At 39.0% G+C, this 16,136-nt stretch overlaps 1 protein-coding gene across 2 annotated transcripts in view; it reads left to right on the top strand.

Annotated features, from left to right (window-relative positions):
- Positions 1-16,136, top strand: part of LOC101270999 (flavin-containing monooxygenase 5) — a 109,768-nt gene that overhangs the window by 18,985 nt on the left and 74,647 nt on the right. Inside the window, exons 5-9 of one of the 2 annotated variants that reach the window (XM_049702252.1) lie at positions 1,102-1,244; positions 4,105-4,304; positions 8,024-8,376; positions 13,963-14,035; positions 15,195-15,619. In XM_049702252.1, coding sequence (XP_049558209.1) covers positions 1,102-1,244; positions 4,105-4,304; positions 8,024-8,376; positions 13,963-14,035; positions 15,195-15,540 — 1,115 coding nt within the window. In that variant the 3' untranslated portion in view covers positions 15,541-15,619. Of the gene's footprint in view, positions 1-1,101; positions 1,245-4,104; positions 4,305-8,023; positions 8,377-13,962; positions 14,036-15,194; positions 15,620-16,136 lie in introns of those variants that run through there. The other variant, XM_049702256.1, reaches the window with a different exon arrangement.

The raw sequence follows: 16,136 nt of genomic DNA, 5'->3' as shown, positions 1-16,136 counted from the left end.
GGGCATATACCCTGAGAAAACCATAATTCAAAAAGAGTCATGTACCAAAATGTTCATTGCAGCTCTATTTACAATAGCCCAGAGATGGAAACAACCTAAGTGTCCATCATCGGATGAATGGATAAAGAAGATGTGGCACATATATACAATGGAATATTACTCAGCCATAAAAAGAGACGAAATTGAGCTATTTGTAATGAGGTGGATAGACCTAGAGTCTGTCATACAGAGTGAAGTAAGTCAGAAAGAGAGAGACAAATACCGTATTCTAACACATATATATGGAATTTATAAAAAAAAAAATGTCATGAAAAACCTAGGGGTGAAACAGGAATAAAGACACAGACTTACTAGAGAATGGACTTGAGGCTATGGGGAGGGGGAAGTGTAAACGGTGACAAAGCGATAAAGAGGCATGGACATATATACACTACCAAACGTAAGGTAGATAGCTAGTGGGAAGCAGCCGCATAGCACAGGGAGATCAGCTCGGTGCTTTGTGACCGCCTGGAGGGGTGGGATAGGGAGGGTGGGAGGGAGGGAGACGCAAGCGGGAAGAGATATGGGAATATATGTATATATATAACTGATTCATTTTGTTGTGAAGCTGAAACTAACATACCATTGTAAAGCAATTATACTCCAATAAAGATGTTAAAAAAAAAAAGACTGTAATATCATAATAACTTTGTATATTGCATAATCTATATAAATATCAAGTTACTATGTTGTACATCAGAAACTGATATAATATTATAAGTCAACTACACTTCAATTAAAAAAAAATAAAGAGGGTGAAAAGACAAAAGAGAATGGAGGTTTTCTGAAGCAGTTTGGATTTGTGAGCCCACGGGTCTAAAATGCTAACAGATCCTGAGTTCAGCAGACTACTTATAATAAGGAAATCACAAGGTTCCACTCTGAGGTGATGGGAAAAGAAAACAGGCAAAAATATTCAGAAAGTCAACAGTGCACCTGAGTAAAAGGAGAACATACAGAGAATATATGCATAAACTCTACACACTGCAAAAAAAAATGAATGATTTAACAAATGATATCAGATAAACCATCACCCAGTAATAATTTTCCCTTCTCTTGCAGGAATTGAGAAGTTCAAAGGACAGTACTTCCATAGTCGAGATTATAAGAATCCAGAGAGTTTCACTGGAAAGAGAGTCATTATAATTGGCATTGGGAATTCTGGAAGCGATCTGGCTGTGGAAGTTAGCCACACAGCCAAGCAGGTTTGAATTAGTAAATTATTTACTTTGCTTCACCAAGGAAGCTGCAGGTGGACCCAGCAGAGTGTATGCATACCTGCACACAGCCCATCAGTGCCAATGGCAAATGCAGGGCTTGGTTTCACTGCCTCAGTTGGCAACATTATGATTCATTATGTGATGGAGACAAGGTTACAAGTTAGATTCCCATCATTCACTTGGCCTCACACTAAGGAATTTGGTCATGATCACAAACTGTGCTCATAATCTCACTCAGCTGTCTCTTCAGAGTGTGCCTCTGGCTTTTAAGAAGACCAAGTGATTGCTGGGAGAGCTTGTTAGAATGCAGCATTCAGAGTGTGGATCACCTGTTGGCCAGCAGAAGTGCTATACTCTTATCTGAAGGAAAGTGTACTCAGTCATTGAAATCTTTTAACTCATAGGATGTTTGGGGAATTTTCCTCTTCATTCTTCTTCACTCCCCAAATGGAAAACAGAAGCAGTCTAATCCTTCTAAAGACAACATGGGTATCAGAATGAAAAGCATCCACATTGTAGCACAGGCAAGCAGCTCTCCCCAGCCTTTGCATACAATTAGGTAACACAGAATAACATTTACTCTAAAGGAATTTCTATGTCCTTGACGTTTTTTGGTTTCCTAATTTGTTTTTTGTATCATAGATTTTTAAAAAAAATAAATTTATTTATTTTAGTATTTATTTATTTTGGCTGTGTTGGGTCTTTGTTGCTGCGCACGGGCTTTCTCTCTAGTTGTGGTGAGCGGGGGCTACTCTTCGTTGCAGTGTGCAGGCTTCTCATTTCAGTGTCTTGTTGCAGAGCACGGGCTCTAGCCACGTGGGCTTCAGTAGTTGTGGCACGTGGGCTCAGTAGTTGTGGCCCATGGGCTTAGTTGCTCCGTGGCATGTGGGATATTCCTGGACTAGGGCTCGAACCCGTGTCCCCTACATTGGCAGGCGGATTCTTAAACACTGGGCCACCAGGGAAGCCCTGTATCATAACTTTTGAACTGGGAAAAAAGTATCTTCATTATAAATTCCTAGAAACAGACATCATGAATATATTTTGTTATGCATGTCTTTATTGAATCATAATTTTGTTGGCAATAGGTAAATGCCTGGTTGTTCTTCAGTAACTTTAAGCTGTGCTTCTCCACAAATTGTTTTTAAATTATTTTTAAAAATAGAAGTTTAATGCCACAACTTTGTTAAATGAACTTTACCCACAAACTCCATTCAGTAACACTTCCCAGGTCTATCCTCATCTATCCCCACAAAACTGATTTCATATATTACTCCATGAATTAATTCAACAAGCATTTATTAGGAAATAGGTATATAAACAATAAAGGGTAAAAATGTGTGTGGGTGCTATGATAAAAGAATGTACCAGGTATGTGGTGGGGACCGAAGGCATGAGCTTTCTTTAATACCATTGGCTTGTTAAATGGTCAGTTATAGAGGAGCTGGGCCTTACAAGAACTGAAGAATTGTAAATTGCCAAAGAACAAGGCAGCAAGAGCGGGTGGAGGTAAGGTGGTTGTGTCTGAGAAAGCTTTGTGACGTATGTATTTTTGTCACTATTTTATACATAGAGAACTTTTTAACTGAAACTCTGAGCATTTACATTACTCATAACCTATATTTAAAAAGTTATCTAGACTGCACATAAAATCATTTGATTTCTAAGACCACACAGGCTCTTTCAATTGTGACACATAAAAGTGCTTATTTATGATAGCGGTTATGGTCACCATCGGTGAGAATATAGGTATGAAGTACATAATTAGCCCTCTATAGACAGGTCACCGTTTAACATGAAATGTTAGACAAAACACCATAAAACAATGTACTTATATAGCTTACAACCCGGGAAACTATCTCCAGAGAGTTTTATAATATAAAGTGATGCTTTTGCCAGGTAGTTGAATACCAAACTTTTTATCAGCTCTGAATGTGGACTTTAGCCAGCAGATAACAGAAAGACGGACCAGCTCCCTTTGTGCTACTTGCAATATTCAGTATTTCCCTTAAATAATCGATGAAACATTACTTAAGCACAGGCTTTGGAGTCAGACTTAGGGCGGAAATTCAGCTTTACCACTTAGTGTTATATGACCTCAGGCAAGTTATTCATCCTCTCCATTCTTCTCACCCATATAAAGGACATAACAATACCTACCTCAAGAGGTTGTTGTATTGATTAAATAAAAATATAGATAAAGGACCTAGTACAGCGATTTACAGGTTACAATTCTCAATAAAAGGATGTATATGCTCTACCTCCCACCTTGGAGAAAACATATTTGGAAAGATATAAAATAAGAATATATAATGTTACATGTCAATATAAGTAAGTTTTTTGTAACAATGTAAACAATGTCAAAGGCAAAATAAAGACTGAAGGTTTTGGATTAATGATGTCCAGTTGCTTTCAGCTTTACTGTTCCATGATTTTAAATGAGTTGGACAGGGGACAAGTGCTAGAGAAGTTCAGAAGATGGAGAGAAAATTATCAGCCAGAACAGTCAGTGGTATCTTCATGGAGGAGGGAGACTTGATCTGGATCTGAAAAATGAATAGGCTTTGGAGAATTAAGCTTTTCAGGGAGGCATAATGACATTAAACAGAAATGCACTGGTAGTTCAGAGCAAGACAGAGTCTTGGTCAGTGACTACACCAATTTAATTGTAAGCTTAGTGTTTGAAAAGAAAATGGCAGGAAATTTAAAAATATATATATTACCAGGGAATGAAAAGCCAGACTAATGAGTCTGAACTTCATCTTGAAGAAACTGGGTTCCCATTCCTTCAGAGAAATGAGTCAGAGAACGGCAAAAACAAACATTATTTTTCCCCGTGCCTCAGGTTTTCCTCAGCACCAGAAGAGGGGCTTGGATCTTCAATCGTGTCGGAGATTATGGATATCCTTTTGATGTGTTGTTGACTTCTCGATTTCAATATTTTATGAGGAAGATTTGTGGTCAATCATTAGCAAATATATTTTTGGAAAAAAAGATGAACCAAAGGTTTGATCATGAACTGTTTGGCCTGAAGCCTAAACACAGGTATGTTCCCAGGCTGGGAGGTGGGCAGTAACAGCCAAGGCAAAGAATAAGGACTGTTCCCATAGGCTAATAGTACGGTTACCTCTATGTTTACATTAAGCAAGTCCACAGAATCTGAGATTAGATTTCTACCTTTCCCCCACAGAAGTCGAAGATCTACTGGTCTATAATTTTCAGGCTGTAATTCTCCTTGGCATTAACCATTTTTATCATTCCTTGAGGTACCAGTTCTTTTTACATGATGCCCAACAGCAACAACAAAATGGTAATAGAGGGCAGGGCATCTTTCATTCATTCATCCAACAAACTGAGCATCTGTTATGAGCCAAGCATTATACTGGCATGAGAATACTGAGACTAAAGACCTAATAGTAATACTAATAGTAATAATAACACCCTACCTTTTTGAGGACTTAATATAAGACAAGCACAGTGCTAAATGAGTTACGCGCATTATCTCATTTAATCCTCACAGCAGCCCTATAGGTTGGTACTATTTTGATCTCCATTTTGCAAATATAAAAATTGACACTTAGAGAACCTAATTTGCCCAAGATCACACAAGTAACAAATGACAGACTGGAGAAATGGATATTTCCTTTAATACTCTACGAAGAAGACAGACAATAGAATATGATAAAGAAATGCATGGAGTCCTATGAGAGTATGAAGGATAGAAGTCCTCACACAGCATACAAGGTAGACTGTGATAGCATTTCCAAAGGCTGATTTTAAATGCTGTTTTCCCTTCTGACTTTTATTTTATTTTTCATAAATTTATTTATTTATTTTTGGCTGCATTGGGTCTTTGTTGCTGCACGTGGGCTTTCTCTACCTGTGGTGAACAGGTGCTACTCTTTGTTATGGTACTTGGGCTTATCGTGGTGGCTTCTCTTGTTGCAGAGCATGGGCTCTAGGTGCTCAGGCTTCAGTAGTTGTGGCATGCAGTCTCAGCAGTTTTGGCTCACGGGCTCCAGAGCGCAGGCCCAGTAGTTGTGGTGCATGTGCTTAGTTGCTCTGCAGCATATGGGATCTTCCCGGACCTGGACTCGAACCTGTGTCCCCTGTATTAGCAGGTGGATTCTTAACCACTGCGCCAACAGGGAGTCCAATGTTTAGGTTTACTTGCTATAAAATAGTAAGTACAATAAGCACCCATATACCCTTCACTTAGATTCACCTATTATTCACAGTTTACTATATTTGCTTTCTCTCTCTCCCTCTCTCTGGAGATAGATAGATCCATACATATATGGCATCCATATATACATACATGTATTCATACATTTTTTTTTCTGAACCATTCGAGAGTGAGCTGCAGTCAGTAAGACATTTTACCCTACATTCTTTAGCATATATTGCCTAAGATAAAGGGCATTCTTCTACATAAACATAATTATCACACTTAGTAAATTTAACATTGATAAAAATACCATTACCTAATATATTGCATATTCAAATTTCCCAAATTGTTTCAATAATATTGTAGATTTTTAAAATTTTTAGCCGTGCCATGTGGCTTAAAGTGCAGAATCCTAACCATTGGGCTGCCAGGGAATTACCTGTAGCTTTTTTATTTTTAACTCCAAGATCCTGTCGGGTATTACACCATTGCATTTAGTTGTCATATTTCTTTAATCTCTCAGTCTGAAATAAATCTCTCTTTTTTTGACATGGATTTTTTTAAAGAATTGAAGCCATTTGTTTTGCAGAAAGTCTCTAAATTTGGACTTTCATAGCAGTTCTTCCTCTATTATATTTAGGTTAAACAGTTTTGGTGTGAATTCTCATAGGTTATGTTGTGCCTTCTTGGTGGATCACATCAGGAGCTGTATGATAGCAGCTTATTGCATATTAATGACGTAAAATTCGATCACTTGGATTAGGTGGTATCTACTAGGTTTCTTTACTGTAAAGATATTTTTTCCTTTGAAATTAATCAGTGGGGTGATATTTTGAGACTGTGCCTGCCAACAACCTTTCAGGAATTTATTTCGCCCAATTATGGAAACTGTAGCATCCGTAACTTTGGTGATCACAAAATAAATTGAGGCTTTATAGAATAATAAGATATAGTCAAACAAACAGGGTAAGGAAGTAGCATTCTAATTATAAATACAAGGTCTTGGAATAGCAAAAAATACATTATGCTCTGAGACCTGCACATAGTTTGGTTTGGATGGACTACAGGCAAAGATGGAAGAGTGACTGAGTACATCTCCTGGTTCACTGGGCAGATATATGAAAATGTTTGTATGCTCTGCTAAATAAAAAGTTTAGAATGAAGACAGCCCACAGCCACTGAAAGATTTTAAGCAGGTGAGTGACACAATAATAAACACATTTTGGAACAATCACTCCAAAAATGATGTAGAACATAGACTGAAAGGGGATGGAGCAGGAGGCACTAGAGACAGCTGTAATGGCCCACGTGAAACAGCACAAGTAAAACTATTCTGGGGGTGTTAAGAGGAGAAAGCGTGGCCTTGGTGACCAGATGTAAGACTCACAGTTTTGTGGCTTGGGCCACAAAATGTGGATGGTGGTACTGTTAGTGAACAGGAGTAAGTTTGGAGAGAAAGATGAAATGATGAGGTTGGAATGAGAACAGAATCTGTACCTAAAGGTTTGTGTCAAAGAATTACTAAATGCAGCAAACCAGTAATACTGTTTAAACATATCTTGTTCCTAAGAAGAGGCCAGCTCTGTCTGAACATGATGGGCTGAGGATTCTCAGAGCTGTTAACACAGGATCCAAGGATTCACACTGCTTTTAGAAAGGTTCTGCACCTTATCCTATGTTATTTCAAGGAAACACTACTTACCATGCCTAGAGTATCTCAAGGGAGTTCATAAAAAAACATTTGATAAAAATCCTAAAATCCTAGGCTGTGTGACCATGGGCAAGCCAGTTAACTTCTTTAGGCCTCAGTTTCCTCCTCTATAGGACCTGGATAATGACAACAGTCCTGCCTCCTTCATTGGGTTTGCATGAGATTCAAATACGTTAATGTACGTAAAAACAGTTTAAAACTGTAAGTCACTATACACATGTAATTTATTATACCTTTTGGAAAATGATGGTCCAAGCCTGGTTCTTGGGCCTTTGAAGCGGAAAAGAGACTCAACAGAATGCTGATAGTCCAGTTCCGCAGATTTCTTGATATATGGATAGAAGCTACTAGACTGTGGCCTTATCATATCACTGAGAGCATTATTAGACCTTGAGAAACCATGCACGTACTCTTCAAATAAAACAATCCTTCCCTCACTTCTCCAACAGCTTCTCTTTCAATGCCATCCAGGGTCAAACTTTTTTTTTTTTTTCCTGCGGTACGCGGGCCTCTCACTGTCGTGGCCTCTCCCGTTGCAGAGCACAGGCTCTGGACACGCAGGCCCAGCGGCCATGGCTCACGGGCCCAGCCGGTCCGCAGCATGTGGGATCTTCCCAGACCGGGCCACAAACCCGTGTGCCCTGCATCGGCAGGTGGACTCTCAACCACTGCGCCACCAGGGAAGCCCCAGGGTCCAACTTTTACTCTGAGATCCTTACCTTTATCAAGCTGGTATACATTAGACCTTTCCCAAATTTCATAAATAAAGGGAGACTATTGGCATATTGATTAACCACCTCAATCAAAATAGAATTTTACTTACATGGTAATGATCTCTCTCTCTCATGATCTCTCTCGTTTTTCCTTCTTTATCATATTTCACAGAGTTCTGAGTCAGCAACCAACCATAAATGATGATCTGCCAAACTGTATAATTTCTGGCTTGGTGAAGGTGAAATCAAACGTGAAGGAATTCACAGAGACAGCGGCCATATTTGAGGATGGCTCCAGGGAGGATGACATTGATGCTGTTATCTTTGCTACAGGCTATAGCTTTGCCTTTCCTTTTGTTGAAGATTCTGTCAAAGTAGTCAAAAACAAGATATCTCTGTATAAAAAGGTCTTCCCTCCTAACCTAGAAAAGCCAACTCTTGCAATCATAGGCTTGATCCAGCCCTTGGGTGCCATTATGCCCATTTCAGAGCTCCAAGGACGCTGGGTCACTCAAGTATTTAAAGGTAAGTGACCATGCAAGATGACTACCGAATTACTTAGTGGTTTGTTTAATTATGTTTATGTTCTTGCTTATAAATAGCTGAGACAGCATGTATGATTGTAACAGTGCCTGGTACAAAATTAGTGCTCAAAAATTAATTTTTGAGGGAATATAAAGTAGCAACTTATAATCATGGACATATAGCAGAATCTCCTAGGAAGTTTCCCCAAAACAGACATGTTTTTCCTGATGGCGTTTATTTAATAAGTCTGGTGTGGGACTGACATAAGATTGCTGAGAAAATGTTCCCCAGGTGATTCCAATATGCACTCCAGTTTAAAATCCACTCATCTAGATTTTAGACAACTGATACATATTTGTGAAGCAAAAGAATTTAATCTTCTTTCATTATAGTTAGAGAGAGTCACATATAGAAGTGCTGTGATTTCATTTTAGACAAAAATTAAGAGCTGGTTAAAGACTAGTCCAGAATGAAGAAGATTCAGCCACTCAAAGTCTTACTTTCCCCCCTTTATATTCCCTCTTTCAGAAAGTTTTGGCTAGGAAAACATGAGAAAAAACTTTGGGGTTTGGGATAGTAGGCTCAATATGAATCAGCAGAATGATGTGGCTTCCAAAAGACTTAACTATATCTGGCATTATTAAAAAAACATAATGTCCTGGAATTTACAACTGTTCTTCCTTGAACTGGTCAGACCACACCCAAAGATATTTTAAAAGTGAATCTGGAGTACATTAAAAGGAGAGAGACAAGAGTGGTTAAGGGGTTTGAAAATGTGCCATTTGAAGTACAGCTAAAGGAGCTGGAGAGGTTTGGCCTGGAGAGGATAAGATTTTGGGGAGATATGGTTCAGATACCTGCAGAGATTCCCCATGGCAGAAGGTTTTATATATTTGCTTAGTATCACTTCAAAGCGTTGAACCAGAACCAAGGAGTGAAATTTTGAGGGTTTGCACAATATTAGCTTAACATTAAAAATAAACTTTGGTCAGGCCAGTATGGAGTAGATTCAAGCCTCAGAATAGGGAGAAATCAAATGACTTTTAAGGTTCCTTCTAACAAAAAAGTTCTTTGTACAATTACTAATGTTTAATTAAAACTATTCAAAGTTCTTGTTGAGGGACTTCCCTGGTGATCCAGTGGCTAAGACTCCACATCCCCAATGCAGGGGGCCTGGGTTTGATCCCTGGTCAGGGAACTAGATCCCACATGCCACAACTAAAGATCCAGCATGCTGCAAAGAGGATCCTGCGTAGCACATCTAAGACCTGGCACAGCCAAGTAAATAAATAAATATGTTTTTAGAGAGTTCTTATTGAAATTACAGATTCTTCTTCCCTAGTGAAGATCCTCATGGTAGCAGAGAAAAAAGAAGCAATGATGTTAGAGTTGATAGATAAAAAACTTTTCCAAATTTCCCCAAAGTTCTTTCATTTCTTTTTTTTTTTTAATTTTTTGGCTGTGCTCTGGGGCATGTGGGAATCATAGTTCCCCAACTAGGGATCGAACCCACGCCCCCTGCAGCGGAAGCATGGAGTCTTAACCACTGGACTGCCAGGGAAGTCCCAAAGTTCTTTCATTTCTTAATTCCTTTTAATTCTATCCAGTAGATCATGTACTCCTTGAGCACTGGACCAGCAATCCAATGCAAGTAACCCGTTAAGTTGGCTTAATTCCAGTCATATAAAGTGAATCTTTTAACTGGGTCAATTAAGTAAGAGGAAAAAGTTGCATTAAAATAGGCCACAGCATCTTGTACACTTAGAACAACTGAGACTCTTTTCCAGGACCAAGTGAACCATTGAGAGGATTAGGGAAAATGAGTTATTTGGAAGATCACGCATTATGGCTATGGGATTAGGGGATCTTAGGGGAAATGCACAAAAAGCCCAGTTTCCTCTGCTAGCAAATCTTAGTGCTAATTCCTCCAGCTTTCTTCTAACACTTGGAAGGAAGGAATTATCAGAGAATCCGTATAACTTTATCAAGTTTCCAAAAGGAACCCTGAGTTTTTTGTTCTACTCTCTGCTTACCAAATCCTTGCTTTCTCATCACTGAATTCTGCTTTCACTGTACCAATTTTAAGACCTTAGAATCAGCTAGTTTCTCCCATTCTTTCAAACCCAACTCAGCCTGTCCTCTTCCCTGGCCTGTCCTTTACCCACCAAGCCACATTTCCCTTCCTCCTTTGTCCTCTAGAATTACTATTCTCTTGTCAAGAAAATACTCCACACTTTTATAGAACACTGAACCCACTTGCTTGCCTTGACAGAAATCTAGTTTTCTTTTGTCGCATTTGTAGCCCTCTCAAGAGCCCTTGCAAGTGTTCCACTTTCATTTAGTAACTTTCTTCCCTTGCAAACCGTATGAAATGATACCAATTCTCTGGATCACAAGGAAGCATTATGTCATAGCATGGCATTCACGTTCCTCCACAAATTGGATACAGGCTGCTTTCTCAGGCCCATCTTTTGCAGGTCTTTACCATCCATCCTACAATCTTCTAGATGCACTGAATGACTTACCCACTATGCAGCAAACACAGCAGGTACTCTTGTACCTTATGTCTTTGCTTCTGTTGCTCTCTCTGCCTGGTATGCCTCCCCTTTACTCGTTATTTGTGTGGAAAAAGCCTGTTTATTCCCTCCCTCTCTTTGTAGTATATTGAAAGCTCTTTAAATAAAAGAATCATGTTTATTTGCCTTTGTCTTCCAAGTCTAGACCAGTGCCTAGCACATGGGAGGTAGCTAATACATCTCTATTCAGTGAATGCAAGTTTAGTTCTGGAGGTTTTCTAAACTCTATAGTAGAAAGTTCTTATCTGAGGATCTCAGCTTATGAACTACCTTCTCAATTTCAGGTAATGGTAAAAGGCTGGACTGGACTGAAAGAGCAGAATGGCAGCCACACCTCCTTTCTCTTGTAACATAGTCTTTACATTTAAAGTGCAGGGACTAGTCAGGACTACATAAATACAATCTGACTTAGGCCTCAGAGCCGACTGAAAGACTTAGTTCCACAGAGTTATAATTCAGGCTCACCTCGTTTGAACCTTGTCTTGGAACACTTAGGAAATCTCTGAACTTCAGTTCCACACTGTTCTTCAACAACATTTGTCAGCTAACATTTACTGGCCTCTTAGTATATGCCAGACCCTCTGCTAGGTGCTGGAGATGCAAATATGACCAAATAGAAAATTCCTATCTTTATGGAACTCAGAGTCAAGCAAGGGAGACAAGTAAACAGACATTTAATGTGTTCATTCATTCAGCAGGTATTTACTATATCCTAAACAAGTGTCCAATAACAATGTAGAGGAGCTGGCTATGGGAGCAGAAAGGAATAAGTACCCAATTCTCCCTACAACTGCAAATACACTGTAAAAAAGAAGAGTTTACTAAAAGGACAAGGCCATCTTGACCAGAGAAGAGAATAATTAGTAATATTTATGCAAAGTTAGAGAAAATGACAAAATAAACCAAGTCCTGAGAACTATAAGGAGTTCAGAATTCTGGAGAATAAAGTATTATAGGAATTAAAGAAAATGAAGCTGGAGATATTTATAGAGGCAAAACCAAGAAAAATCCTTAGGTGCCACGCAAGAAGTTCACATTCAATGTAGGCAATAGAAAACAATTGAAGGATTAACGGGCAGAGGGGGAGTCAAATCAGATTTGTAACTCAGAAGACGTATTAGAGGGAAATGAAATGGGAGATAGGTTGCGAGCCTGTGACAAATGTCCAAGAAAGACATAATGAGGGCTTTAAACTAAGGTAAAGGAATACGAGAAATATTTGAATGAAATTTCATTGGTGAATTTGAAAAGATTTGGATGGAATGTAAGTTGGAGATGAAAGCGAGAAAAAGAATCTGCTCAGGGCTGTGGCCATTGATGTAAACTGGTAATATAAGAGGAGGAGCAAGATAGGAAGGAGGGAGATACATATGGTAAAAATGACATGTGCCTGAATGAGGAAACATTGCAACAACAGTATCAATGAATTAAGAACTGCACCACCGGATACAGTACACATCTTTATATATTCCTATCTATTTACCTATCTAATTTATAGTGATTTTTTCTTTGGTTGGGTTTTTGTTTTGTTTTTTGGATGAATTGGCTGTGTCACAGGCAAGAAATGACCTCCTCCTCCATAATGTTTCTACTTAAGAGAAGTAAAAATTACGGTGGTTCTATGAGAAATAATTTGGAAATCAACTCTCAGACTGTGTTTCATGAGCGTCTTAAGACCTGTGATTAACTTCAAATGAAGCATTTCAGTGATTCCTCATTGAGTTATGAACATATGTAATAATTCCCAAGGCTAAAATGAAAAGAACACATGGCAAAGCACAGAAGGCTATTTCTTGAGTGTTGAATTTCTGAGTCTCATGTTTTAAGAGGGACACACCAGGATAGTTACTAGAGTGTGCCCAGAGAAGGGTAACCAATGTGGCAGAAAATGTGAAACCTGTTATATGGGGAACTGTTAAGGCTTTAAGGCTGATAATGGGAAGACTTAAAGAAGTTATGACAGTTGTTCTCAAATGGTTCAAACGCTGTTATTTGTTAATACTAGATTCCTTGGCCCTAGAAGGCAGAGCTAAGTCCACTGGAGCCAGTTGCATGGAGCCAGGTTCTGGGGTCAATGAAAAGAATAATGTTCCAGCAAGTAGAGCAGCCAAACAATTACATCATCTCCTCAGGTGATGAGATCCCCATCACCAGAGATATTTAAGGAGGAATGAGATAACCACTTGAGAGTACTTGTAGAGAGGATTGTATTAGGTAAGATATATTCCCATTCTAAAATTACACGTTCCAGAATTTTGTGGAATAACACTTTAGAGTTGGGTGTGGCTAAAGTTTTCTACATGGCATAGTGCCTGTAAATCCGGGCATAAAGCTAATCATTTAAATTGAGAGTTGTCTATGTCAACTTAAATACTATTCTACCTTTGTCTAGCCATGTCCTTGCTGTTAAATTCCTGCTACTGGAACTGTTCATTGGTGCTTAAATTTATCTGTTAAGATTGGGTATTATGAGTTGCCCTTGACCTTACCCCTCACTCTCAGTAAATTAAAAAATTTAGAAGGTAAGGCTTATCTTCCATGGAACTGTAGGCCTACAACAGGACTGAGAGTTTACTTTTACTTCCTTCTCCCTGTGGTATAAAGCCTCTTTGTTAATAAGAGTACAAGTACAGGTGTGTTTCCCATATTCTCCCCACCCTTTTACTTTGTACCTCATTTTCCATATACTTTTAAGGCCATTTATCATTTCCTCATGTCCAGATTTCATTTCCCAATTGAAAGACTATGTTAGGGAGGAGGCAGGTATTGGTTGGAAAGTAGATTAGGAGAAATATCTTACAAAGACAAAGCAGAAAAGAGTAAGCTACTGAGGTTAATATTATTATATTCTGGTGGTGGTAGGGTAAGGTGATCAAGCGAAGGTGTAACCTCCTTGGTACAGACAACGAGCCTGTATTCCTTTGAATTTTCCATAGCATGGTAATTGTTAATAGGGTTAGTGTTCATACTGAGGGAATTCTACACTTAAAATTTTGATTTTTCTCTTTAGGGATAAAGACATTGCCCTCACAAAATGAAATGATAAAAGAAATAGCTAAGGCTCGAGAGGATATGGCCAAAAGGTAAGAGTTCTCCCAGGAAGATAGGTGGTTATTTTTTCCCACTTCTTTCTTAATAAGAGCAATGTTGTACTGTATTTATTGTCCTCGTGTCTGTTTAAGGATTTAGAGTATATGTTGAAGGAAAAGGAAATAATAGTTTGTGACAATAGAATAGAGAAATACCACCAAGTGGTTTGAATATGGATGGGAAAGGAGAGAAAAGCTTAAGAAAATTCTACGTTTAGGGCCTAAAAGAAAAGTCAAGTAGGAAAAAGCACATGGAGAGAAAACCAGGCATATTATTTTGGCAAGGATTACTTGAAGGGCTATTAGAGCTGCCAGAGAAAGGAAAGGCAGTGATGAATTAATGAGAGGTAGATATGGTTAAATTACAAATCTGTAGGTAGATTTACAAATCTGCAGAGGCCACTTTGCTGGCTGTCATGTGACAGCATACCCCGGTCACATTGGCTCTTGGTATGAGTAATCTATAGAATCTGGGAAGGTGGTACCATCAGCCAGTATTTTAGTGCTTGGGTGGACACATTTAGCAATCTGAATTTCAGAACTTGTGCTTATTCACTTGGTGATCTTTATTTGAACAAAGTTGATGTTGACGAAGTTCCTAAATTTTTGTGGAAAAGTCAGAGGCACAATCATCCCACGCCCAAAGACGTGGTTTTCTTCAATTGATTATACCAGCATAACTCTCCCGTCTGCAAGGAGGAGAAAACACTTTTTTATTTAACCCTGATACCCTTTCTAGGTGCTCTCCTATTTTCCTCCTTCCTTTCACTGCCAAACTTCTACAATATATAATCTACATTATTATTATTATTATTATTGCAATCCTTTCCTCTTTGTTCTCAGCTTATCTATTTCTTCCACATCCTTCAAGGACTTATCATAGCTCGATTTTAACTACCCTCGTCTACATTTCTATTTAGGAGTCTAATACCACATGATTTACCAAAAGTCTTACATTCTTCTCTGTTTCATGTGTATCTATCTTATCGAGTCCAGTGGACTATAAGGCCCTTAAGGATAGAGACAGTGTCTTTCTTCACTATTTTCTGCAGCTCCTAGCTCAATATTGAGCCAAGAGCAGATAGGAAGCATGGATTAATTGATGGAGTGACTGAATTGTTAATAGGCATGGCTTCTGTCTTCTCTGCTTCAGGTACGTGGACAGCCAACGCCATACCATTCAGGGAGACTATATAGATACCATGGACGAGCTTGCTGACCTGGTGGGCGTCAGGCCCAATCTGCTGTCCCTGGCCTTCACTGACCCCAAACTGGCATTACAGTTATTTTGGGGACCCTGTACTCCAATCCAGTATCGGCTACAGGGCCCTGGAAAGTGGGATGGAGCTCGAAAAGCTATCCTCACCACAGAAGATCGTATCAGGAAGCCGCTAATGACAAGAGTAACTGGAAGCAACAATTCCACAACTTCAGCAATAACAATGGCCAGGTTTATGCTGGCTGTGGCTTTCTTTGCTATAATTATGACCTATTTTTAGCTGTTCCATTGTCACTGTCCCAGTTTTCTTTGAAAGCTGGATCTGGAGATGCCTTCAGAACCTGACAAGATTGAACAACTCTCAGCTTCACATTGCCCAGAAATCTACTTTTATTTCTCTTTCCAAAGCATTAATCCTTTTTTCCTCTTTTCCCTACAGTGAAATCTCAGCTTTTCATTTGTACTGACTTACCTCCCTTACTCTTATGACCCATCACTTTTTCCTTCCAGTAATTCCTGGACTGTGAGCTCAGGTACTCTGTTAGTCATCTTTGTTTGTCCTTAGCAGAGTTCCTGACATGTGGTAGGTGCTTTCTTTTCTTTTTTTTTGACATGTTTATTGGAGTATAAATGCTTTACAATATTGTGTTAATTTCTGCTGTACGACAAAGTGAGTCAGCTATGTGTATACATATATCCCCATATCCCCTCCCTCTTCAGCTTCCCTCCCACCCTCCCTATCCCATCCCTCTAGGTCATCACAAAGCATTGAGCTGATCTCCCTGTGCTATGCAGCAGCTTCTCACTAGCCATCCACTTTACATATGGTAGTGTATATACGTCAATGCTACTCTCTCACTTCATCCCAGCTTCCTC

The sequence above is a fragment of the Orcinus orca genome, chromosome 1, assembly GCF_937001465.1.
Source record: "Orcinus orca chromosome 1, mOrcOrc1.1, whole genome shotgun sequence".
Classification (NCBI taxonomy): Eukaryota; Metazoa; Chordata; class Mammalia; order Artiodactyla; family Delphinidae; genus Orcinus; species Orcinus orca.
Note: the sequence above shows the minus strand (reverse complement) of the source record. Positions and strands in the feature narration are given on the sequence as shown.